This window comes from Sesamum indicum, linkage group LG9 (genome assembly GCF_026168435.1).
Source record: "Sesamum indicum cultivar Baizhima isolate 11 linkage group LG9, ASM2616843v1, whole genome shotgun sequence".
Classification (NCBI taxonomy): domain Eukaryota; kingdom Viridiplantae; phylum Streptophyta; class Magnoliopsida; order Lamiales; family Pedaliaceae; genus Sesamum; species Sesamum indicum.
In genome coordinates, this window is record NC_142665.1 from 2,964,880 (window position 1) to 2,988,302 (window position 23,423).

General features: G+C 32.4%; 5 protein-coding genes across 7 annotated transcripts; 1 reads left to right on the forward strand and 4 right to left on the reverse strand.

Moving 5' to 3' along the window:
- Positions 1-1,631: 1,631 nt before the first annotated feature.
- Positions 1,632-5,378, reverse strand: LOC105170377 (cytochrome P450 93B2). The gene is made up of 2 exons (XM_011091114.3): positions 4,338-5,378; positions 1,632-2,482 (listed from the first exon to the last, which is right to left on the reverse strand). The coding sequence occupies exons 1-2, from the start codon at positions 5,232-5,234 to the stop codon at positions 1,850-1,852; spliced, it is 1,530 nt and encodes a 509-aa protein (XP_011089416.1). The 5' UTR covers positions 5,235-5,378; the 3' UTR covers positions 1,632-1,849.
- Positions 5,379-11,953: 6,575 nt separating this feature from the next.
- Positions 11,954-14,005, reverse strand: LOC105170378 (glutelin type-A 2). Its single transcript, XM_011091115.3, has 3 exons — positions 13,718-14,005; positions 12,342-13,062; positions 11,954-12,259 (listed from the first exon to the last, which is right to left on the reverse strand). Exons 1-3 carry the CDS (start codon positions 13,911-13,913, stop codon positions 12,106-12,108), a joined length of 1,071 nt encoding a protein of 356 aa, XP_011089417.1. The 5' UTR covers positions 13,914-14,005; the 3' UTR covers positions 11,954-12,105.
- A 2,435-nt stretch (positions 14,006-16,440) lies between these two features.
- Positions 16,441-19,296, forward strand: RIBA3 (monofunctional riboflavin biosynthesis protein RIBA 3). The gene is made up of 6 exons (XM_011091752.3): positions 16,441-16,962; positions 17,068-17,289; positions 17,607-17,932; positions 18,216-18,345; positions 18,425-18,721; positions 18,818-19,296. Exons 1-6 carry the CDS (start codon positions 16,558-16,560, stop codon positions 19,079-19,081), a joined length of 1,644 nt encoding a protein of 547 aa, XP_011090054.2. The 5' UTR covers positions 16,441-16,557; the 3' UTR covers positions 19,082-19,296.
- Positions 19,297-19,566: 270 nt separating this feature from the next.
- Positions 19,567-20,196, reverse strand: LOC105170833 (RING-H2 finger protein ATL66-like). Its single transcript, XM_011091753.3, has one exon. It carries the CDS (start codon positions 20,194-20,196, stop codon positions 19,567-19,569), a length of 630 nt encoding a protein of 209 aa, XP_011090055.1.
- A 561-nt stretch (positions 20,197-20,757) lies between these two features.
- LOC105170379 (uncharacterized) lies at positions 20,758-22,582 on the reverse strand. 3 transcript variants are annotated; one of them, XM_011091116.3, is made up of 2 exons: positions 22,424-22,582; positions 20,758-21,766 (listed from the first exon to the last, which is right to left on the reverse strand). In XM_011091116.3, the coding sequence occupies exons 1-2, from the start codon at positions 22,457-22,459 to the stop codon at positions 20,891-20,893; spliced, it is 912 nt and encodes a 303-aa protein (XP_011089418.1). In that variant the 5' UTR covers positions 22,460-22,582; the 3' UTR covers positions 20,758-20,890. The 3 variants fall into 3 exon arrangements, with proteins under 3 accessions (XP_011089418.1, XP_020552553.1, XP_020552552.1); XM_020696894.2 differs by lacking the exon at positions 22,424-22,582 and adding an exon at positions 21,941-22,401; XM_020696893.2 differs by lacking the exon at positions 22,424-22,582 and adding an exon at positions 21,861-22,401.
- Positions 22,583-23,423: the final 841 nt, after the last annotated feature.

Here is a 23,423-nt window from a genome sequence, read left to right on the forward strand (position 1 = left end):
AAGAAGTTGTATAAGACTTAAGGGATCAATTTGTAAGAATTAAAAAAAATTAAGGTAGGCTAGTAAACAAATTATGGGTATAATTTTAATATACTGAAACAATAAGGGGCTAAACTGGACTTCTAAAAGAAAAAAAGTTGGGATTAAATCGATTTAGGTTTAGAAAATGAGGGGGCAAATAGTAATTTTATAAGAATAAAGTAAAAGGGGACAAATGGAAATGCAACAAGGGATGACAAGCCTAATTTGGAGCAGCAACGTACCAGTTTGTTTTGTGTTTGTGAGAAGTGGGATGCATCACCTAATTTCCTATAAATACAAGTTAGTATTGTTTCTTTTCTAAACATCTATATTGATCTACATATGTTGTCCGAACCTCCAAATTAAGCATATGGAAACAAGGGAGAATTGAAAAGGCTAATCAAGGCACACTTAGATTTTGTTAGCCAGTTATAATTCAATTTGTAAAATTGAAGTCCTATCATTAATTTTAAGGTGATAGGATCAAACCGTGTAAAGATGTGTAATATTCTACTTTAATAGTAAATGTTGTTTTACGATAATAGTAGATATTGATTAGATATAATTATACGATATTGATGATTAATATATATATATATGATTGTTACAGTTGTCGGTTGTTGTTAGATTCAAATATTTTTTATTAATAAATATAATTAATTTGTTTAATAAATAACATATCATTGTTTTCATTTCTAAAATGGTACACTCAGATTGTATGTGTACTAAAGTTAATTGTATCAAGTTAGAGAACTTATGGGTGTGAAATTATGCGTGGTCAAATTAAAAATTTGCACTTTTATATCATTTTGATTAGATTGCAAACTTTTATTTTATTTACAATAAGAGGGAATATTGTGTTTCTTTTAATTTACATTTAAAAAATTCCTGCACGCGGACATTGTGTGCCACGATTGCTAATTTCCTATAAATAGAAGTTAGCCTTGTTATACAAAAAAACAAAAAAAAAAAAAAAAAAAAACGATAGAGACATACACAATGAAAGAGGGAACTTCCCTTTAGCAATAGGTATCCTTCTGATAATAGCATTACGTCGTCAATAGGAGTTTTGTCGTTCAATTCCTACTTGAATGTCGTTTAATGAATAATAAAGCGAATAAATTAGGATTTAATTTATATAGAAAAGAGAGAAATGTAGTTGAGAAGAAGTCAATTGATTAGGATTTATAATTGTTGTGATTATTAGGTTATTATTTTAATGAGTATATTATTGCTATAATTGCGATAAGATTACATCAGAAGCATAGGACCTAAAAAGTTACCCTACTTTTGGGGCTTGACATAAGTGTATCAGGTTGGGTGCAACATCAATTATTGAACGTAAAAAGTTGGATCCAATACATTTCTACCAGGTGGAGCTTAAAGGTCCTCCAAAAAAAAAAAAAAAACTCAAAGAGATCTAATTTTTTAATCTATCAAAAACCACAGCCACTCGATTCAAATTTAAGGGAAAATTGTATTTTTGATTTTATATGTTAGAATTAATCTCATTTATTATAATTTTGTCACATTGCTTTTCATATATATTTTTAATTTTAATCATCGCATACATTTTTTGTCCGATAAATAATGGAACAGTTAGAAGAATCTCACATGAACTTTCGTACATTTTTTGTTTAATAATTGAACGAAAAATGCACAAGAGGACTAAAATTTAAAAAAACAAATCAACTTAAGAAATAAAAAATGGAACAAATATGACTAAATTGTAAATTTCCCCAAACATAACTTTGAAGGACAAGACAATTCGAAATCAACCTCCAATGCAAAAAACGAGCACCGAAACAACTTATCAAGACCCTCACCATCATGAGCCTGAAACGACAACGGGATCAATCCTTGGCACCACACAGCAAACCAAATCATAGGCTCGTGGGGCTGTCAAACCAGGCCGCTCGGTCATGTCAACAGGCCCGGACCCATCAGGGAGTTTCCAATCAAAGCATTGGACCATAGTCCCAATTATACTGATCACCTCTTGTATGGCTAGCAACATTCCGGGGCAGCCCCTCCTGCCCGTGCCAAAAGGCAGCAACTCAAAATTCTGCCCTTTAATATCGATGGAACAATTTTCCTTCTCTAGGAACCTCTCCGGCCTGAACACCATCGGGCTTTCCCAGTATTTGGGGTTCCTACCCATGGACCATAGGTTGACGAATAATAGGCTTTTGCCCGGAATTTTGTACCCGTCGACCACGCAATCGGATACTGATTTCCTGGAGAGCATGGGAATGGGAGGGTGGAGCCGGAACGTCTCTTTGATGACTGCCTGGAGATAGGGCAAATTAGGGGCATCAGATTCCTGCACCAACCGGTTCGGGCCGACGACATTGTCGATCTCTTCTTGAGCTTTTTTCAGCACATTAGGGTTGCTGAGGAGTTCTGCTATTGTCCATTCCGTGGCAATCGCTGTTGTGTCCGTCCCGGCAGTGAAGAAATCCTAGACAATATACACAAGTATGTTAATGAATCAATTAACTAAGACATTCTTAATTTTCAAATCGTGATAAATATTAATACAATTATACAATCATTATTAGTCTTTTTTTTTTGCATGTATGGTAAAAATATTAATAATAACGAGACAACAATTATTATGGTCATAATTAACAACAAATCTATACTATTAAATAAAGTATGTATTGGATACAATTTTATTGATCATGAACTAAAATCTTAATGAATAATTATTATTAGTCATGACTGAATAAAAATTAATATAAAATCTTAAATTATCCATCATTAAATTAATTATTAAATTCAAATATCAATCTGGATGATTATTTCTTTTTACTGGCCTATATTTATTTATTTAATTTTGTCCTTTCTTATCTCTTATCTTACTTTTTTCTATCTAAATGTTTTATTTTTTTCATCTCATATTTATTTTTTTATTTTTAATCATTTTATTTTACTCTTACTTATTTATTAATCATTTTAAATTAACAAATAATTTAATAATTAAAGAAAATTATTTCATAAAAAATCATAATATATATGTATAATTTTAAATTTAAAAATTACACACACACAGATGCTAAGATTATTTAACCGCAATAAAAAAGTTAAAAAGTTATTTTATTTGATTTAGATAATTATGGTATGTCCGTCAGAGTTTAATTGATTCAAACGGGAAAATTTATCTCGAATTAAATTTTAGATCAAAATTAATTGTATGATAGATTTAATACATTTAATATATAATGGAAGTATGATTTTAAAAAAATATTATGAAATAAATATTAGTAATTTAATTTGATCAAAACACATCCGGACAGTAAGCAATATCAAAGTGCGTTTTGTATGCTACACAGCTGGTGTGCATTGCATGTCCATACAGAATCGTATGGGTATAATTTTCTAAAACTGATAAGTTAATGTTTCAAAAGTTTTTTGCCAGAGCCGATTTGGCCAAATCAATTTAATTATAAAGTAAGCCTGATATATTTATTTTAAAATTGATTGCTTTTTTTAAATTGTACATCAATTATTGTACTTGTGATGTAATTAGTTTAAGTTTGACCGAACTGGGTTCGAGGAACAATTTTCCATTAATGTAACTAGGGGTGCCCACGATACGATTTCGATCTTTTTAAAGTTATTTTCAAATCGGATTGATCTTAGCGATTTTATGAAATAATTTTTTAAATTGACACTTTAAAATTCAAAAGCAAAGTGCAGTTTGTGCGGTTTGACGATTTTAATATTTATAACAAAAATAAAATCTCGAGACCAATAAAAATAAAACAAGTATTTATATGTAACAATTAAGAAAGACCAACATTATATAACATAAATTATCAATACTTTTCACAACTTTAAATAGATTAAAATATAAAAACATACACAGTAATTCAACAAGAAACCCTTAATCCAACAAATGACATGGGTAGATTATGTACATATTAAGTATATTATTAAGAAAGCAAATCAAATTTAATTGCATCCTTAATCAATATTTGATAATTAGTACTGAGTGTATATGCACAACTTAACTATTAGTATATAGCAGGAAGAACATTTCATAAATGTGTGACTTATTAATATTTAATATTAACACAAAATTAAAAAAAAAATCATTTATATATATTTAAATATAGTGCAATTTTACTCTAAATTTAAAAAATAAATTATAAAAAATAATACTATTTGATTTGATTTGATTTGATTGGAATGGTTGGAATTTTCTCATCACCCCTAAATGTAATTAACTTTCCAGGGTCTGCTTGTTCACAAAAAGATTGAGACATGTCACAAAATAGACCACCCACAAGTGGAAGAGAGAGAGAGCTAACCAAAATCAAAGCTTTGAGATGTTCCCTGGTGAACTTCACCTCCGTTTTCCCACTCTCCATCACATCCAGCAACATGTCAAGAAAATCACTTGCCTCACAGCCGCCGCCGCGAATTCGCCGTGCTTTCTCCCTGTCGGTGATAATCTTCTCCAACAAAGCATCGTACCTCCGCTGAATATCCTCCGACCTCTTCCTTATCCCCTGCAAATCCAAGTTCTTGCAGAACCATATAATATCTGAGACATCAAACTCCCCGAAGATCTGCGTCACCTCCCGGATCACCGTCCTCGCTGCCTCCGCCTCGCCTTCGTTCTCCGAGCACCTGATGCTCAGCATCATATGAGAAATGACGTTGCTTGTCAGCTTCACCAGCTCTTCAGTGACATTGATATCCTTCCCCGATTCACCCTTCCGCATCAGAACTTCCAGGAAGCTCCTGATTTCCAGCGTCCTTATGGGCTGAAAATGGTTGAGATTTCTGGCGCCGAGGAGTTCATAGGTGCATAGTTTCTTGATGAACTTCCAGTAGGGGCCGTAGGGCGAGAAAGCGAAGGAAGAATCGTAGGTGACGATGTCAATGGCAGTGGAGTGCTTGCGTGAGGAGAAGATGAGTTCGTGAGTTTTGAGGAACTCTTTTGCTAGTTCGGGGCTGGAGACGACGACACAGGGGATGGAGCCAAGACGGAGCTGGATTAAGGGGCCGTAGCGTTGGGAGAGATCGTGGAAGGTTTGGTGGAGTCTTGGACCGAGGAGGTGGAGATGGCCGATGATGGGAAGGGCGAGAGGGCCGGGCGGGGAGGAGAGACCGCGGCGTTTTCTGGTGAGGAGGAGGAGGAGGAGGACGGAGGAGAGGAGGAAGAGGGCGGCGTAGAGTGTGATTTCTAGTGATGAGTTCATTTTTTTCCTTTTGCTGCTGAGATATTGATGCTTGGGTTTGGCTGTGTTATATAAAATGATGATATGAATGTGTTTGGTAGAAGGGGTGGTGGGCAGTGAGCGATTTGTTTTGTTTTGAGACGTCCGTCTGTACGAGTTTCTCTGTCTCTCTCTATATATAGATGGATAGATATAGAGAGAAATTTTGAAGGGGATTTAGAATTACACAAATCAGACTCTTGTTATGTAATTAATTATATATTAATTTTATTATAAGTATATTATATTTGTTATATAATTAATTTAAATTTATTCAAATTCAATTTATATTAAAATTTTCCATCTTCAAATTAAACCTAGAGATAACCCAATGATTCGAATTTAAATCTTTATGTCTCAAGGTCAAGTCTTGAATTTGTGGGTGTATTAGTATGGTGCATGTTAAAAAAGGAAAAGGAAAAAAAAAAAAAACTGAAAAAAGACCAACCAACGCAAACACTCATTCGCCAAAAATCCAAAACCAAAACAAACCATTTCATTCACACTCCAATTTCTTCTTTCTTCGTTTCAAGTTTTTCAATTGTTAAATTATATTTTGTCATTTAAATTATATACATTTTTATATTTTGCTATTAAAAAAAATTTCTGTTAATTTAACATCTCAACTTTAAAAAATTTACACTTTGTCATATACGATCGTCTTAATATTAATGTTTCTATCAGAAAAATATCACATACTGTACATATATGAAAAATAGCACATCACATAATTCAAAAATATCACATATAAACTGCATAGGATAGTTTTTCAACAAAAAATTTTGGTTGAGAAATAGTTATAAATAACAAAGTGTAAAATTTTGTAAAACTGAAACAATAAGTTGACACAAAAAAAATTAAAAAATAAAATATAAAAACGAACATAATTATAACGACAAAATATAATTAACCCTTTTTCAAAAAAACTCACTTGAAAGCCACATGTGCATTGCAAAAATAACCATCAAGAAAGGGATCCACATATTACATTTTTCAACCCTTTTGCATTAATATATATATATATATATATATATCATGATCATTTCATAGATATAACATAAATTATTGAATTCTGCATATTAATGAATAATTTACAAGTAGCTTTAGATTTTCACATGCAAAATATTGCAAACACCCCCGAGTATAATTGCAATTTTCCTTTCCTTTTTTTTTTTCTAAATAAAGAGTTTCTGACTTGCTTTAATATATTAACAGAGTGTTTCAATTCTGATTATATTAATTACAAAAATTATTATCACTAACACCTCATAAGTCTTTTTAATTTTATTTTATCCAAATATATAAATATTATTTTAAAAATAAAACTTAATACTTTAATTCAATCCAACATAATTCAAATAAAAAAAAGAATCTGCATATCATACTCTTTGTGAGGCAATAATTGATGTCTTTGTTCTAACACGTGTCGATCGACACTAGGTAGGGTCAAATTACAAAAACACATCATATCTTTTACAAAATTATAACTGCACATTTTGAGAAAGGTTAGTATAATATTTTTCATGGGGTGTTCGTGTCTAAGCTTCGTATTTGAATATGATTGCAGTTGTAATTATAATTATAATCTCAAAAAAATATAATAGTAATTTTATAAAATATATTTTGCCCTGACCTCATCTGGTGTATAATCACTGCCCTCACTTTGTTATATAATGCATAGCAAGCTTCCATGTACCAAAGCCAACACCACCTCCTTATAAGGACTCAAAAACTAGCTAAAAAAGAACCAAGAAATGAATAAATCAGCTTGTAATATGGTTAATGGATACTAGAAAAGTCAAGACACTATTGAGCTTTTTTAGGGATGAAATTCGAGTAACCTCTTTGCAAGGTCTAATTGACTATTTCTAAATTCCCTTATCATTTTCATATGCATTAAAAAAAATATAACATTTAATAATAATTAGTTGTCATGGTTAAAAAATAATATAGCCGTAGTAAATATTCAAGACCACAGTCACGCAACTATTGTGAGTGTGACTTTTGCAAGTGTGGCTAAGATACTTGTCATAGTCAAGAGCCATGGTAAAAATATTTACCATGACAAAATATTGTCAATTATGGATAAGTTAAGTTTTTACATCGATTTTATCTAACAATGATTAATAATAATTATTTATCATGATTTTTAATTTAAAGCCATTAAAAATGTTTTTTTTTTCTCTAGTGACAAATCCAACTAATTCAAAAATAAAAATGAAAATTTTATTTACCGTCTAGATATAAAAATATTCTTATCAATTTATATTTCTATATATTTGACAAATCAATTCAGTCTCATTTTATTAATTTAGCCAAAAGAAAGATTGTAACTAATATATATGTTTTAGCGGAGAAAGATTGTAAGTTGAATTAAGGTGCAAAAAATATTTAAAAAGAATTATGCACTAATTATATATGTATATATAATATAAGGTTAATTTTATCTAAATTTTAATTTGAGGTAGAGATAAATAATACTACATGAGACATAGTTCACGGAATTTTAATTACCTACTCATTGTTGACGGTTGCGCCCATATAGCCCATAATGCTTCTTGAATGTGCTGGTCACCAACTAAGCCGACGGGTCATCGATAAGTTTGAAGTTATAGATTTAAATTCTATTGGATGATTTTATTTTTATTAATTATTTATCTTATTTTATGTAAATTATTATAATTTATTTATTATTATTAGTCATATTAATATATTAATAAAATTTAAATATTACAAAATATATTAAGTGCTCGATATATAAAAATAAGATTTTGTAATTTATTCACGGTTATTAGTAAAAATAAAATAAAATATGGCTAGGACAGGGGTAGCTGTCCAAGTATGGACAGTACTGTATGCAACGCAGTTGATGCATTAATTAGATAGGGACCTACTACCTACAAATCAATCGGACATTGATTTAGTAGAAAAAGTTGAGGTGTCATCATTAAAATATCGGGAGTTGAAATCCCATAAATATTAGTTTATATCTATTTTTATAATAATTTTTTGTAATTTTTTTTGTTTTGTTTAGATATATTCATTGATTTTGAATTATTCATGTATGGACTTGACTGTATTAAAATAGTAGGATAATTACACCTCTTTTCTTGAGGGTTGGTATAATTACACGTAAATTCAATGTGGTTTAAAGAATTACATTTAGTAACTCTAATGTCTGCTTTTGGTTTAGCGAGTAGATCCACCCGTTAGTCAATATTTATCAAGGTAATGCATTTACTCTAAATCTATAAAAAGAAGGTGTAATTATTCCTAATATAATTAATTATAAGATAACTGAGTTGAGAAAATCCTTAAGCTCATTTTACAATGTAATTATTAACATTAACATTATGTTTGGATTAATGTTTTGGATGTTTTTGTTTTGGTGTTTTGGAGATAGAGAGAGGAAAATAGAGATAACTAAGTATGTGTTTTGAAATAGATGGTATATTTAGATTTGTATTTTGATATAATATAAAATAGTATAAAATAAGTGGTGTAGGTTTGATGTTGGAATTTGGGAGACAAAAGTTACTGTTCATCTTTGAATATATATATATATATTTAGTAATATATATGTGTATGTATATAGTATTTTGTATGTTAGTAAAATATAATATATATATTTATGTTAAGTAATTTTTTTTATTGAGAAATTTCTTTTTATATTTTAAATAATAATTATAATTTTAACACATAATTAAATACATTGTAGTATTGTCTCCAGAATAATTTTGTTAGATTTTATCTTTGGAATGAAAAAACATAATATATAAAATTTAAATAAAAAATTCAGAATTAAGTATGTATTCTTGGTATATTGTCCTCAAATTTCAAATTTCTCAAATATTTCAGTGAAATAGGAAAAATTATAAGTACAAAAGATTTAAATGGTCTAAGTTGAAAAAAATTATAATCAAGAGTTAAATGCACTATATAACATGTTGAAAATATATTCATTAGAATTTTATATGTGAACTGATAAATTTTAATAGATAATTGAAGTAATAAAAATACGAATTAGGTATGTAGTACTGATATATTGTTAGTAGTGTACGCAACTGCTACAGTATTTTCGTCAGGTAGAAAAGTTTTAAATATTTTAACTAAGTAGCATTGATATTAAAAATCTTTAATATCAATAATTTCAAAAAAGTTAATAATTATTTTTTAGTAGTAATTATTAATACATTTCACAAATATTATATATTAAATAATATATAATACATATAATAAGAAAGAAGAAAAGAAAGAAAGAGAAGAAGGCTGCGACAAAAAGTAAAAAGAGAGAGAAAATAATAAAAAAAAGTATTTCAAATTAAAATTGCACACCTATTAGTGTACAAATTATAAAAACAAGCAATGTTTTGTGTTTCGGCCTATTTTTAAAATGGGCCAAGACACAAAACCAAAAATAACTTAATTATCTCGAAATTAAACATGGAACAATTCTTTCAGTAGTCTTGATCAATGTCACGGAAAAGACAAGACTATGAATGCTGAACAACGTACAACAAAGACATGTAACACGATACAGCACCACACATCTCACCTAACACACATGCAACTTATCGGAATTCAACAATGAATATACAATAAAACCTCAATAATTTAATAATTTCAGGACCACATAATTTTAAAAATTATTAATAAACTAATAAATTATTAATTTGAAGATATATATATTTTTTTATACAACAAACTTATATTATTCTTTATAAATAAAATATACACATTATAATTGATTAATTAGATGATGTTAATGTTCAGAGGTCCAAAGTTTAGAAGAAATTGTAGACAATGATATTGAAAAGCCTATTGAGAATGAAACTGGAGATGATACAATGTATTTACAAATGGAAGGAAGCACTCATAGCGGCAACAATTCTTTAAAATTTTGTGTTGTAATATGATAACACAACACTGGAGCTTTTGGATGCCGTAAGGAAAGTTAGAGATGAAGTACAATTAAATTTAAATTTTTTTTAAAAAAAAAAACAACAATAAAATCATATTTTACTAAGTTGTCCTAATTGTATTTGTAATTTTACAAAATTATTAATTATATAAGGATCTTCCAAAAAATTATTATCTTATTAATTTATTCAGATCATTAATTTAAATTTTGGGCCCAAGTCTAGATCAATTTTAAATAAATTATTATTTTATCGAGTATCAATTTATAGAGATTGTATTTTATTTATTTTGATTATTTTCTATTAAGAGAAAATATTTTCATTCGCAATCTATAAGTTGGAGTGTGGAATTCCAATTTCAGGTGAAAAATTATGACAAATTATGTAGTAATTGAGTTTCTAAAATCAGTGGAGGAGGAAAATAAGTTAGAAATTTGCACACACAATAAAAGTGTTGAACTTGACCCAATAGGAACACTCGAGAATTAAATTAGAAAATAGGGTAGATGAGTTGTTATAGCGGAGCTCAAGCAGTAATTGATGTTATCATTAGGGGTGTAATTGATTCGAATCAAACCGAATATATTATTATTCAATTATATTTAAATTATTATTGAGTTTCAAAAATTATGTTTGAATTTAGTTTGATTATTATTCTAGTCGAGCTCAAACGAATTTTAATTGGATCGAATTCTAACCGAGCTTAAGTAATTTGATTTTTAAATATATTTTACTATTGTTCAAGTTTGATTTATTAAATATAACAAATTGAGTTCAAATAAATTTTTATAAATATATTTCAATCGAATATCGAATAATTTGATTATTTTTCAGCCTTAGTTCTCATATATGCAATTTGTATCACCTAAATGCTAGGTTTTTATAGTCGTTCACCCAATGTATGGACCCCAGCTGCCGGCATCCGGATAAAGCCATGTGTCGTCCATCCACCATCATCCGCTGTGAATGTTCTTTCTCTCTGGGCCTTGCTGATGCGGGCCAGGGCTAGCATAGGGTTGGTTCATGTTTGAGATTGGGCCAGTCTTTGGGCAGATACTACCTAAGAGTTATGGCCCATTTTCTCCTTTAAACCATATCATATAGTAATTTTTTTTGCAAAAATTTCTGAATTCAAATTGTATGAATATAATTTTAATTCACTTCTAGTAGTAGTAATATTATAAACACCATTATTGTGAAAGATATTAGAGAGAGGATTATCAGTATAAATTTATCTCGTTCTGTTAGTTAATGTGCGTTATATAGATTATGGTATATGCCTTGGCCTGTCGAGAGCATTGTTGTACTGTATAATTTTATTTTATTAATGAAACTTACATTTATCTAAAAAAAGATAATATTATTTATTTTCCAAAATTTACCTATATTAAAAAATAAACAAAGAAACTCCTCTATAAATTGATAGAGTTAAAAAAACCTCTCTCCATCGTAAACTAATGGGCAATGGTAGTTACACGTCCAAATTGAAAATGATTTGTTTTTCTATTTTATTTAATATAAAAGACCATTTTAACCCTCAAATGACTTGAATAAAAATGATTTTTATTTTATTCAATGTAAAATTAAAATGTATACTATTTTATGCTCTTCTTTCGATTAATTAATTTTATGAATAGTATATTATTCATATGAACTTAAAAAATTCATTTCATTTTACCAATTTAAACATTAGTCAAAAGAAATAAATAACAAAAAATTAAGTTACGGATGCAAATTATGATCGTTAATATATATATAAAATCAAAACACAGTGAATAAGAATAGCATAAATAAGAAAATAGCATTATAGAAAGTTATTTTAACAATATGAAAAAAGAAAATAAAAAGTACTAAAATTCTCCCAAGTCCTGCTGCTTATTTTCTACTCAGACTAAAATGAAAACTAAGAAAAAAAGACTAGTAATACTCCATGATCAATTTGGTGGTGGGAAGAAGATTTCTTCAGCCTTCCTCTTTGAGCTGAACTTCTGCTCCACATCTGCCCCAACGTTGAAAGAAGCCTGCAGCACTTCTGGTGACAATGCCTTCCACACTGACGTCCTTCCAGCCAGATGAGTGAAAATTGGACTGCCATAAAAAACACACATATTACATCAAAATGCACACAATGGGGAAACAACCAACTAAGAGCTGCCGTATTACTACTCACTTGGGAGTTGTGATTATAGAGAACCAATCCAAACCATCAGCATCAGAGATCTTCGACACCACGAAAAACCTCGGCACAATGAAAAGATTGCCAGCCTTAACCGTTGTTTCCAGCACGCGCTTCCCGTCCACCCCGACAACCTGGACTCTGCCGCTTCCCCTGACTATGTAAGTGACCTGCAAGGCTGAGTCGCAGGAGAACCCCGGCGAGCACATGGCTCCCCCATTCAGCCTCACAAGATCGGCACCCAGGCCCACCTCCCCGACCAATGGCAAGTTCTTTGTGTTAAGAACCACCACTTTCCCTCCACCCTTAATGTCGACATCCAATGGCGCTTCCTCACAGTTGAGTGCCATGCCTTTGTAGTGCTCTGCTTTCGGTTCAGGCATTTTCGTGCCTGCAGCTAGCTTGACGATTCCCTTGCCTGCTTGGCTCCCGACAAGGGTCTTCGCGGTGGATTCGTCCAAATCCCAAGCCCTGCTAACAAACTCTGTTGAGAATCCGGTGAAGATGCCGTTGGAGCCGGTTAAGCAGAAGTCGGTGAAAGAACCGGATTTGTGGCCTTTAGAGGTGTCTCCGAGGAAGAGGATAGCTAGTTCGGTGTCCTCTTTGTTGTACCACCAGGTGGTCACACCAAATGGAAGGGCAATAGCATCACCCTTCTTGATTGCAAGAACCTTCTCTTCTTTCTCAGGAAGTATGATTCCAGCCACTCCAGTACCTGTAAGCAGTCATGAATGTTTGTGAAATTCAGGCAAAACTGGTTTAGCAGCATCAAAGGTTGTACAATTCAGATAAACTACATTTTGAGGATGTAATACGACAGAAATCATAATCTTGAATTAATTGAGATGATCAGAATAATTCCAGCGGAAAACTCTTTGATACAGATTACATACAATCACTCAAGATTCTCTGTTCTAAACTTGGGTATACACACATAGAAACACCACGTTTATGGCTCTAATTACATACATGATTGGAATAAAATACCAATTTGTAATAAAAAAAATCCAGACTGACTCATTAACCACTCCTAACATTCAATCCGGATTGTGTATGTTGTATCTTGTACTTTTACCTTTATATACGTATACGTGTATATATATATATGACACGTATATGAAATATTTTCATAAATATACATACATGTCTTTTATACTCAATCTGAAAATAAAAACACAACAAACACATAAAGTATGCGATTTCGATTTTGACTGAACAATTTCGTCAAAATCTCCGAAACAGAAGATACACAACACCCACGAATCAATCAAGACATATACCAAAGAAATTGAAGAGAAATCAGATCACGCTGCTGTAAACCAAATATTACGTGCATGGATGCAGAAGGGGTGGAAGATCAATATATATACCTTGAAGAACATAAGCGACCTTAGCGGAATCAGAGTATTGAGGCAGAGCAAAGCCGTTCTTCTCCAAGGCAAGCTTGGCGGCGCCAATATTCCCTTGGCGCAGCATAGGAAGTTCATTGGGACACCACGCGTAGTACGCGCCGCCGTCTCCGCCGTAGACTTTCTTAGAGAGCTTCGGTGACAAATCAATCTCCATAGCTCTTAATGGATCTCTTCTGAGTTTTCACTCAATATCTGTAAAACAAGAAGATTATGAAAGTAAAGGATGGAGGTAGAGGGTTTGTGTGGGGCTGTATATATAGGGGTTGGAACTCAAGTTGAAGAGTCCGAGTCAACTTAGAATCTTTAATATATCCAATTTCTGTTTAATTAGGAAACAAATTTAGAATTCTATATTTTGCATAAGTTTGAATTTATCTATTATTATGTAAGAAAATTTAATATTATGAGATACACAAAATAAATGTATTTCCAAAGATATTTAAATTTTTTAGATAGAGATAACAATTATACACTTATGTAAATTCAAATAAGAAAAAGATAATTATCCAAAAGATATGATGAATCTTATGGATAAAGATAAACAATCATATCCAAAAATTAGATCTTCAAAAAATCATAATTATGTATGTTGCAAAATAGAAGGCTAAAATGCCGGGGAAATTTATGTTATTCAAAAAATAAGTAAATAAATTTCAAAGAATTCAAACTTAATGTATTATTAAGCTCAAATAAATTTAAGTTCTTAAGAAAAATCTTTTGAGTAAGAATAAATAACCAACTATATATTTATATAAAATCTAAAGAGGTTTCCCAAGAAAAAAAATCAGGATTATGTGGTGAGGAAATAAATATAAAAAATCCAACCGTTGAAAATATTAATTAAATAATTAGTAACTAAGATCGAAATTTAGTTTACCTAGAAATATAATAGAAAAAAATATTAATTAGGTCTTTGAATTTAATTAAGTTATTAATCAATTTATCAGAACAAATTCGGAATTCTTTTAGATAAACCAGAATACCTAATACAAAGTCTTTTGTTTACAATGTCGGTCTAAAATAATCATACATTTCTTATGGTAAAAATATTGCAGAAAAATTATCTTAATTTATATTATATATTGATGCCAGTGATATATTATTTTTTTGCTAAAATTGTTTAGATTATTGTTGAAAAATAAAAATAATATTCTTCGAAAATATCATTGACATTAATAAGAGGGGCCATCTTGAGGACGGCTCATAATTAGTATAAACTATTTTCCAAATAGTATTTAAATTGAATTAGGTATATGTGTGATATGCGTGTCAATATATATATATATATATATATATAACATTATAAAAAAATGATTGGATTATAAAATCATTTTAATTTATGAATGATATGAGTAATGTGGGTGAGTTGTGGCGTTCTGAATACTTTGTCAGAGTTCCAGTCATTGATTACATCTTGAAATTGGCCGATCATTTAAATATCCTCAATTTTGATTTTACTAATAACCACAAATGACTTATATTAATTTATCTTAATATATTAAATCATATTTTAATATGGTTAATAATTATAAATACATTATAGTAACTCACATAAAGCGACATAAATACCCACACATTCGATCGAATTTAAATCATAACTCCGAACTTATTCATGGGACATCATTCTTATTTTTAACCATTAAACTAAAACATCATTAATAAATATCTCAATTTCCGTGAGTCCAAAAACAACATATTCTTTCATTTTTTGAAAAAAATAAAAATAAATTCAATACTTTATGTATTAAGTATATAAATAATTTATGTACGTGAGAATTATATAATTTGGTGATGTATTAAATGAACATCTACAAAATCAATAGAAAATAAGGTCTTATAGATTGTTGTTGCCCACATCAAATTGATTGTTAAACAAAGTTAGGTGATGTTGCACCTCGTGGGATACAATTTAATTCCATATTTAATTTTGTTATCATAAGCTAATTATAATTTTTGTTCTTGTCAAACGTTTCACAATTAATAATTCTATCTTAATTTCTTCCCCAGCGGATATTGCATAATATTGATGTGATTATATAGTCATAACAAATACTTTAGTCACACTCATAAAAATTATGATCAATAATCCTTCCATTATGTGGCTCCGAATCTCCGTACATATATATTATGGATAATTACATCGCTCTCCACTAATTTGATTTAATTATATATAGCTATTTTGTAATTTGAAAAGTTATATATAATACTTTTAATATTTGTTCTCCTAATAAATAGATTTATCTGTTAGTAAAATTTATAAAATTTGCTGATATTAGTGAAAAAATTGAATGAAAATTCATATTTACCCCAATTAAATTTATAAATTTATTATATGTCAAACAAAATTTTTCTGACTAAACTAACATAAAAAAGGTGAGAATGTACCTCCTCACATGCATTAGTTTATTAAGATGTAAAGATAGTTTGGTCAGAAATATTTGTTTGTTATGTAATAATTCAATAATAAATTAATCGGGGTAAATATGAATTTTCATTCAACTTTTTTGTTAGTATGCATAAATTTTGTTAATTTTAATTAATGAATGAATATATTTATTAGACGAAACAAATATTATGAGTACTAAATATAATTATTCAAATGATAGAGGATGTACGTATGAAATTTTCCCCATATATTACTATAGTGTTTGTTTTTTATAACTGGATAACAATACAGAAAAACTAGAGGTGGTGTTTTCTGATAGAAATGGCTGCTGCTGTCCTTCACATTCAAGCAACACAACAAGAAAACAACAACCAGTTTCCCAAATTCCATTGCAGAAATAAAAGAAACAGAAATGAAACACTATCTTTCCAGGCCAATGGATCAAAGCACTGTCTTTCAGCAATCACTGTTTCCTCACATTTTCGTCAACTCAAAATCCTCATGTTTCACTCAGAATTCAGCAATTTCTCCTTGTAAAACTGGAAAGAGGACATGGAAGCTCACAACTTGCTGGGCTGTGGGATCATCAAGGAACATATCTGATGAGGACTCATTCACAAAGGAGAACTTGAATGGCTCACTGTTTGATGCCTTGAGTGATGAATCTTCTTCCCCTGCTCCCTTTGGAACGCTGGAAGCAGAAATAACTCAAGAAACCATTGATTTCTTCGTTAGTGATGCCGAAGGGGATCCTGACTGCCCGTCTCCTGGATACTCTTCCATTGAGCAAGCACTTACAGCATTGCGCCAAGAGAAGGTTGAATATCTTCACAGAAAGTCTTTTGAGTTTGTTTTTTTGTGTGACGGTTTGATTTTTGATTATTAGTCTTGTGCTGATTAAATTGCTCCGGAATTGTTTAAGTTTGTGATAGTTGTAGATGATGATGAAACTGGGAATATTGAAGGAAACCTTGTGATGGCAGCATCGCACGTGAGTTCAAAGGCTATTGCGTTCATGGTTAAGCATGGATCAGGTATAGTTTCAGTTGGCATGAAAGGAGAGGATCTCGAGAGGCTAAAGCTCCCTTTGATGTCTCCTGACAAAGAAGATGATTCTTCTGCTCCTTCGTTCACTATCACAGTGGTAAAGTGAATGCTTATTTTTCCAAATATGCGTTCCTGATGTTGAAATACTGTTCCATCATCGTGTTTTTCCTGCTCGTGTGCGAAAAAATGACACTCCCATCATTCTTAAGTTTCAAGTTTGGATTGAGAAAGAAAAGTTGGTGTTCTGTCTTGAAATTATGCAACCTAAATGAGCAGATTCCTAATGTATTCATCAACAACTTGCCTGTTGAAATCCCAAGCATACTTGGATTTGCACTGAACTTTAAGTTCAATGTAAAAAACTTTTATGTTAGAATAGTTTTGATTGTCTCGAGCTTTTTCTTTCTTGATTAGGATGTTAAAGTTGGAACGTCTACTGGTGTATCAGCTTCTGATAGGGCAAAAACCGTCCGGGCACTCTCATCTCCTCAATCTAGGCCCGAAGATTTCAGAAGGCCAGGCCATGTATTCCCACTAAAGTATAGAAATGGGGGTGTTTTACGTAGAGTTGGCCACACTGAGGCTTCTGTTGATTTGGTAACACTAGCTGGTTTACAGCCCGTCTCAGTTCTCTCAGCTGTAGTTGACACAGAAGACGTTTCTATGGCCTCCTTGGCGGAGTTAAAAAAGTTGGCCTCAGATCACAGTATTCCAATAGTTTTGATCACTGATCTCATAAGGTAAGTACAAAGTCTAAAGTATTTGACTTTGAGAGAAATCGTTTCCTTAAGCACATTATAGGAATATGAAATGCTGAGAACTTTGAATTAGGATATGCTGAAAATGCACGTCGAGTTCAAATGGAACTCATTGTTGAATATCACATGGTATCATACTCGTATATAACGGATGCATCACCTTAACAGATCACCTCAAAATGGTACTACTAGCACACTAGGCTGAATTCTATGCATAGTGAGAGCAGCATGACTAACCTCGATCACAAAATATTTTTGCTTTTAGGTATAGGAGAAAGAGGGAAAAACTGGTGGAAAGAACTGCAATTTCACGTTTGCCAACTAAATGGGGTTTGTTTCACGCACATTGTTATCGTTCAAAACTTGACGGAATGGAGCATATAGCCATTGTGAAGGTAAAACGATAAAAAGAATTGCTAACATCTTGTTCTTGAAAATCATCGTTATCAGTGTGTTGTGTACTTGTACCTGCAGGGAGACATTGGGAATGGACAAGATGTTCTAGTAAGGGTCCACTCAGAGTGTTTAACAGGTGACATATTTGGATCAAGACGATGCGACTGTGGCAATCAGTTAGATTTGGCAATGCAGCTAATTGAGCAAGCTGGTAGAGGTGTTGTCGTGTACCTTAGAGGGCATGAAGGGCGTGGAATTGGCCTTGGACACAAACTTCAGGCATATAATCTGCAAGACGAAGGCCATGACACAGTAGAAGCAAATCTTGAGCTCGGTTTCGCTGCTGATGCACGTGAATACGGGATTGGAGCCCAGGTTTGTCAATAAACTCTTACCAGAGTAGTTTCAGGATCATTCAGGCTTAAAATTCTTCTAATCTTGATCAAAATGACTTTTTCTCTGTTTCAACAGATACTACATGACATTGGAGTTCACACTATGCGCCTGATGACTAACAATCCCGCCAAATTTACCGGTCTAAAAGGCTATGGATTGGCAGTTGTTGGACGTGTCCCTGTGCTAACACCTATCACAGAGGACAACAAGCGCTATCTGGAAACAAAACGGATAAAAATGGGCCATGTATATGGATCTGACCTACAAGAACAGTACACTCAATTGACCAAACCAAGTACAGATAAACAGGGGTCGTCTGAGGGAAAAAGCACGAGCTGAAGGGATTTCCTTGACCTTTAGATCATTATGTATAGAGATAATTACCAAGGGGGTTCAGAGTTTAAGTCCCTTTGCATTGTTTTTGAATTACATCGTGTCCAAGTTTGCCTTATTCTCACACCGTATGAAACATCATTCTATTAAAACTGTCGTTGCAATGTAAAGAAAGTAATGAAAATAATTTAAAGCACCAACCATCCAGATTCCAGACCAAAGTTTGATGTTTTCTCATTGATATGCAATGTATTCCTAGTACTTGAGGAGATAATCGAACATTTTACGAAATAGATAATCCTTAGAGTAGTGCCTCTGTTGCTAGCACGTGTATAAATCTTATGGAGACACTATCCTGGAAAACGGTACGAGATCAGAAAAAATTTACATAATCTTGTTCAGGCATTTAAAATTTAGAGAAGTTGTTGAATAACCATAATCTGTCCTCCGTGGGTTTACCTCCTGAGCTCAAAACATATGAACGATTGCTGTTATTGCCTAAAATCAATGGTTACTTCTGTAGCAGTTGTTTCAGAAGAATTTTGCAGTACTTGGGATGGCACAACTTGGTACCGCTCTGATCTTTGTCGATGGTAGTCTTCCCGATTAAGAGTCTCCAGAGGCAAGCGCATGGCCACTGACGATTCTTGGGACGAATTAATGCCAAAAACATAAGACCGACAGAGGGGGCAGCTTGAATGAGTCTGAAACCAAGTATCAATACACGAAACGTGGAACACATGAGAGCAATGAGGCAGATGTTTCACCCATTCTCCTTCTTCAAATTCACCCAAGCAAACTGCGCATTCTGCATCATCTGGATGTGATTCTCTGTCTTTGTGTTTCTTAATCTGCGTGACAGGAAGCGAGTGCATAACGTAAGAATCCAATCCCCTACTCCGTAACTGTGAAGAGAGTTCTTCAAGATGCTCGTTTATGCGCCTCCTTTGCTCTGGATTACGGGATAGAGTTATCCCACGAAACGTGTCACAATTTCTCTCGATAATCTTGTAGTAACTAAATAATAGGAAGATGCTGCAAATAAGACCAACCAAGCCAATAACCCGAGGATCCCACTTTGAAGGATCGGTACTGGGAGAGGCCGACGGTGGTGGAGGCATGCTATTTAACTGCTTTCTAATGAAGTATATGGCCTTACAGAACCAGGCTGAAAAAAGACCTGCCTTTCAGACATCCCTTGCTAATATTCTTGGACAGTCATTGCTTTTTGTTGGGCAGATGACTACAATGATTAAGCTAAAACAAGAATACTGGTGACAATACCTAAGAAACCTTGCATATCTTTAGAAACTGACATTCTGTATTTTTCATATGAAGCTTCTGTCCTTATGTAATAAGCCCATCCATTTTCAACGACATTGGCAATAGCAAGAAAATGGAGTTTACAAAGAGCATCACAACTTTCTCTTTCTTGAGATCTGTCACCAAATCAGGTCTTTTAAGATCCTTTTTTGTCATTTCCATTATACTATCAGAGTATGTTGCACCGGACAATTTTAGATAAAAGACAATAAAGAACATTATACACTTTAAGAACCTCAGTTTCTTTATTCTAGGATTATTTCTTAACCTCCGAGGAGCAGGTAATCGGATACAGTTCAATGCAAATTTTGCTTCTGATCAATAAAGTGAACCGTGAATACGTTATTATGGAAATAATATGAAACTAAGAGAAATTGCATTTGATAAAAATCGAAAAAATCAAGTTGCTTAAGATTAAAACCAATATTTGCCATTTACACCACTCCCCACCTTCTATTTGTACAAAAATTTGAAGGACTCAGGATCGTCGTATCAACTGAACCTTTGTCTCTTGACCAAAGGGGCATAACCAGTGGTATTCATCCCAGAGGATATCAGTGAAACGTTGCTCGGACAAGTCCCAGATGCCAAATTAGCATAATTCAACATAGGTGCTGCCTGAACTTGGGCCGTCCCACAAGACATCTGAGCATAAGGCTGTGAGTTCATGGATCTTGAAGCCAATTGTCCCACATTAGATGCTGGTTTTTGAGAAAAAGCATCAGTCTCACAACCTTTGATCGAAACAGGAGGAATCTGAAAAGGCTGAAATTGTGGTGGATTTCGCCACCTAGGAAGCGGACCGGCCAGAAGAAGGGTCTGAAGCAACGGCCCAGCTTGAAGTACAGACTGCAGCAACTTCCCTTTCTGAGGCAAAGCTCTCCCCTTCACAAGATTGTCTATAATCAACGAGCCCTGATCAACTTTCGGCACCACTACAGAATCTTGAACCAAAGGCTGGCTAGCAACCAAGTTCATGTTCGAGAATTCAGGAGACGAAACTGCATCAAAAAGGGACTCAACAGGAGACGAGCCGTGAGAGTGGTAGTTGTACGTCTCTGAGAGACTATTAGATTCGGTTATGCTTGAATTTGCTTTTGCAGGTTTCAGAAGAGGGCTATCAGCCTGAAACAGGGGAACGGCTGAGAAATTCTCAGCAGTTGTGGTCAGAGTCATGGTCTTGTTGAGCAGCTTGTGAAGCTGGTTTCTAGCTTCATCTCTTTCTTGGATAGCATACTTCAGCAGGTGGATTAACTGCTTGACATACTCCTTGTTCTTTCTCACTTCCTCCATAGCTTCAGCTTTTAGCTTCTCCAGCTCAAGAGTGGTGAACAGAAGCTTCTGGCCAAGTTGCTCCATTTCATGATTCTGATAACAAATCACCAAAACAAATCAGTGAAACAAAATCTCTAGCTCTAAAAAAACAAAGTTCAACAGAAACACAAGCATCAGAGTCACATACATGAAAATCTTAAAATATTTAGCACCAAAATTTACTGACTTAAATCAGAATCAGCGGCTACTAAATTTTGATACACCCACCTACTCATACTTGCTTCACTGTTAGCAAAAAACTAACTTGTGTGACACTGTGAATCACTCCAAATTCAAAGTTAGGAGAAACAGTGAATCCACATCATGGGCCATTTGAAATCATAAGGCATTTCAGTCAAAATGATGAAACATAGGATGCCTAGCCTAAGAAATAAACAATCAAGTTTCCATCTTCAGGTGATGATTTTTCTCTCTCTCTTTTCTTTTTCTTTTTTTCCCCCTGAAGTCATTGATATTTATTTCAAAATCAGGAGAACCACCTAATGCAGTAGAAAGTGCTAATCCATGGAGGAAAAATTGCCCATTTTACCAAACAAGAAACAGTCTCAAACACTGAGAAACGGAACAAGAAAAGAACAGCAAATCAAGTTGATGAAGCTTAAAATGCAACATTTGACAAAAACCCAAGGAAAAACATTTGGTGTGGAAGTGAGAAATGTTGTATAATATAATCAAGAAAAGGGTTCACACCTCTTCATAACCCCACAAAGAAGCCATCTCCCCCATTCTTGGTATGAAGCTCAAAAGAATTTCTTCTTGAAAAGGGGGTCAAGTCAGAATTTATCTTTGGGAGAAAGGGATTTTGGGAAAGAAGAGTTTGAAGCTTATATATAGAGTGGAAAGATCAATAAAGAGACAACAAATCAAGAAATCAGTAAGCTTACATAAAATAATTAAAACAAAAAAAAAAGCCCATTCAATTCTCAGTCAAACGGGAAAAGAAGGAAAAAAAGAAAAAGAAAAACATAAAAGGAATCTAGAAAACCTTCCAACTAAAAAAATGGGACCCATTACTCACTTCCTTGTCATGAAAAAATTTGCAAATTCCACTGTTTAAGGAACTTGTTTTTCTCTTACTATATGTATATGTAATATACTGAAAGAAAATCCTCAGACAAATGATGTCTTTATGCTCCCCTCTCTCTCTCTCTCTCGTAGTCAATGGCTGAATCCAGGTATATTTTCCTTAATCATTTCTCTTAATAATAGCAAATCTATAGTGGTCTCTAATGTAAAAAAGAAGTTGATGATTACGCGGTTTTGTTAGTTAAAAAAGGTAAGCAGCAATTGATGTTCATCTCATTAGACTCCCAACTTTTCTACCTTTTTCTTTCTTTCTCCCTATTCCCCTTTCCCTTTTCCCTTTCTTTTTAACGCTGGAAAACTGGACTCTCACTCTCTATGGTAAATTCTGTGCCGACAGCGTGGTTAAAAATGTTTAACAGTCAGCAGTGAATTGAGTGTAATACAATTATTTTGTTTTTGGATAACACTTCTTCATTGAAATTATATGATTTTAACTACTACTTGACATTTGAAATATTTTCAATGGATCCAGCGTTTTACTGTCATTGAATTAAATGACGTATACAGAAAAAAAAAATAGAATTTTTCTGTTATGATTAATTATCCTAATCAGACTTAAAAAATCATGAGAAATATTAGTTAATTATAATTGCACAACAAATAT

Bases quoted from the DNA above. Each gene is read 5' to 3' on its own strand.
- LOC105170377 (XM_011091114.3), bottom strand. From the start codon at position 5,234: ATGAACTCATCACTAGAAATCACACTCTACGCCGCCCTCTTCCTCCTC. The intron at 2,483-4,337 runs GTTAGCTCTCTC...TATATTGTCTAG, and splicing joins ATCTCAAAGCTTTGATTTTG to GATTTCTTCACTGCCGGGAC.
- LOC105170378 (XM_011091115.3), bottom strand. From the start codon at position 13,913: ATGGAGATTGATTTGTCACCGAAGCTCTCTAAGAAAGTCTACGGCGGA. The intron at 13,063-13,717 runs GTATATATATTG...GACTGCTTACAG, and splicing joins GGTCGCTTATGTTCTTCAAG to GTACTGGAGTGGCTGGAATC. The intron at 12,260-12,341 runs GTGAGTAGTAAT...TTTTTATGGCAG, and splicing joins TCTATAATCACAACTCCCAA to TCCAATTTTCACTCATCTGG.
- RIBA3 (XM_011091752.3), top strand. From the start codon at position 16,558: ATGAAACACTATCTTTCCAGGCCAATGGATCAAAGCACTGTCTTTCAG. The intron at 17,933-18,215 runs GTAAGTACAAAG...TTTTGCTTTTAG, and splicing joins TTGATCACTGATCTCATAAG to GTATAGGAGAAAGAGGGAAA. The intron at 18,346-18,424 runs GTAAAACGATAA...TTGTACCTGCAG, and splicing joins AGCATATAGCCATTGTGAAG to GGAGACATTGGGAATGGACA.
- LOC105170833 (XM_011091753.3), bottom strand. From the start codon at position 20,196: ATGCCTCCACCACCGTCGGCCTCTCCCAGTACCGATCCTTCAAAGTGG.
- LOC105170379 (XM_011091116.3), bottom strand. From the start codon at position 22,459: ATGGGGGAGATGGCTTCTTTGTGGGGTTATGAAGAG. The intron at 21,767-22,423 runs GTGTGAACCCTT...ATTTGTTATCAG, and splicing joins CTTTGTGGGGTTATGAAGAG to AATCATGAAATGGAGCAACT.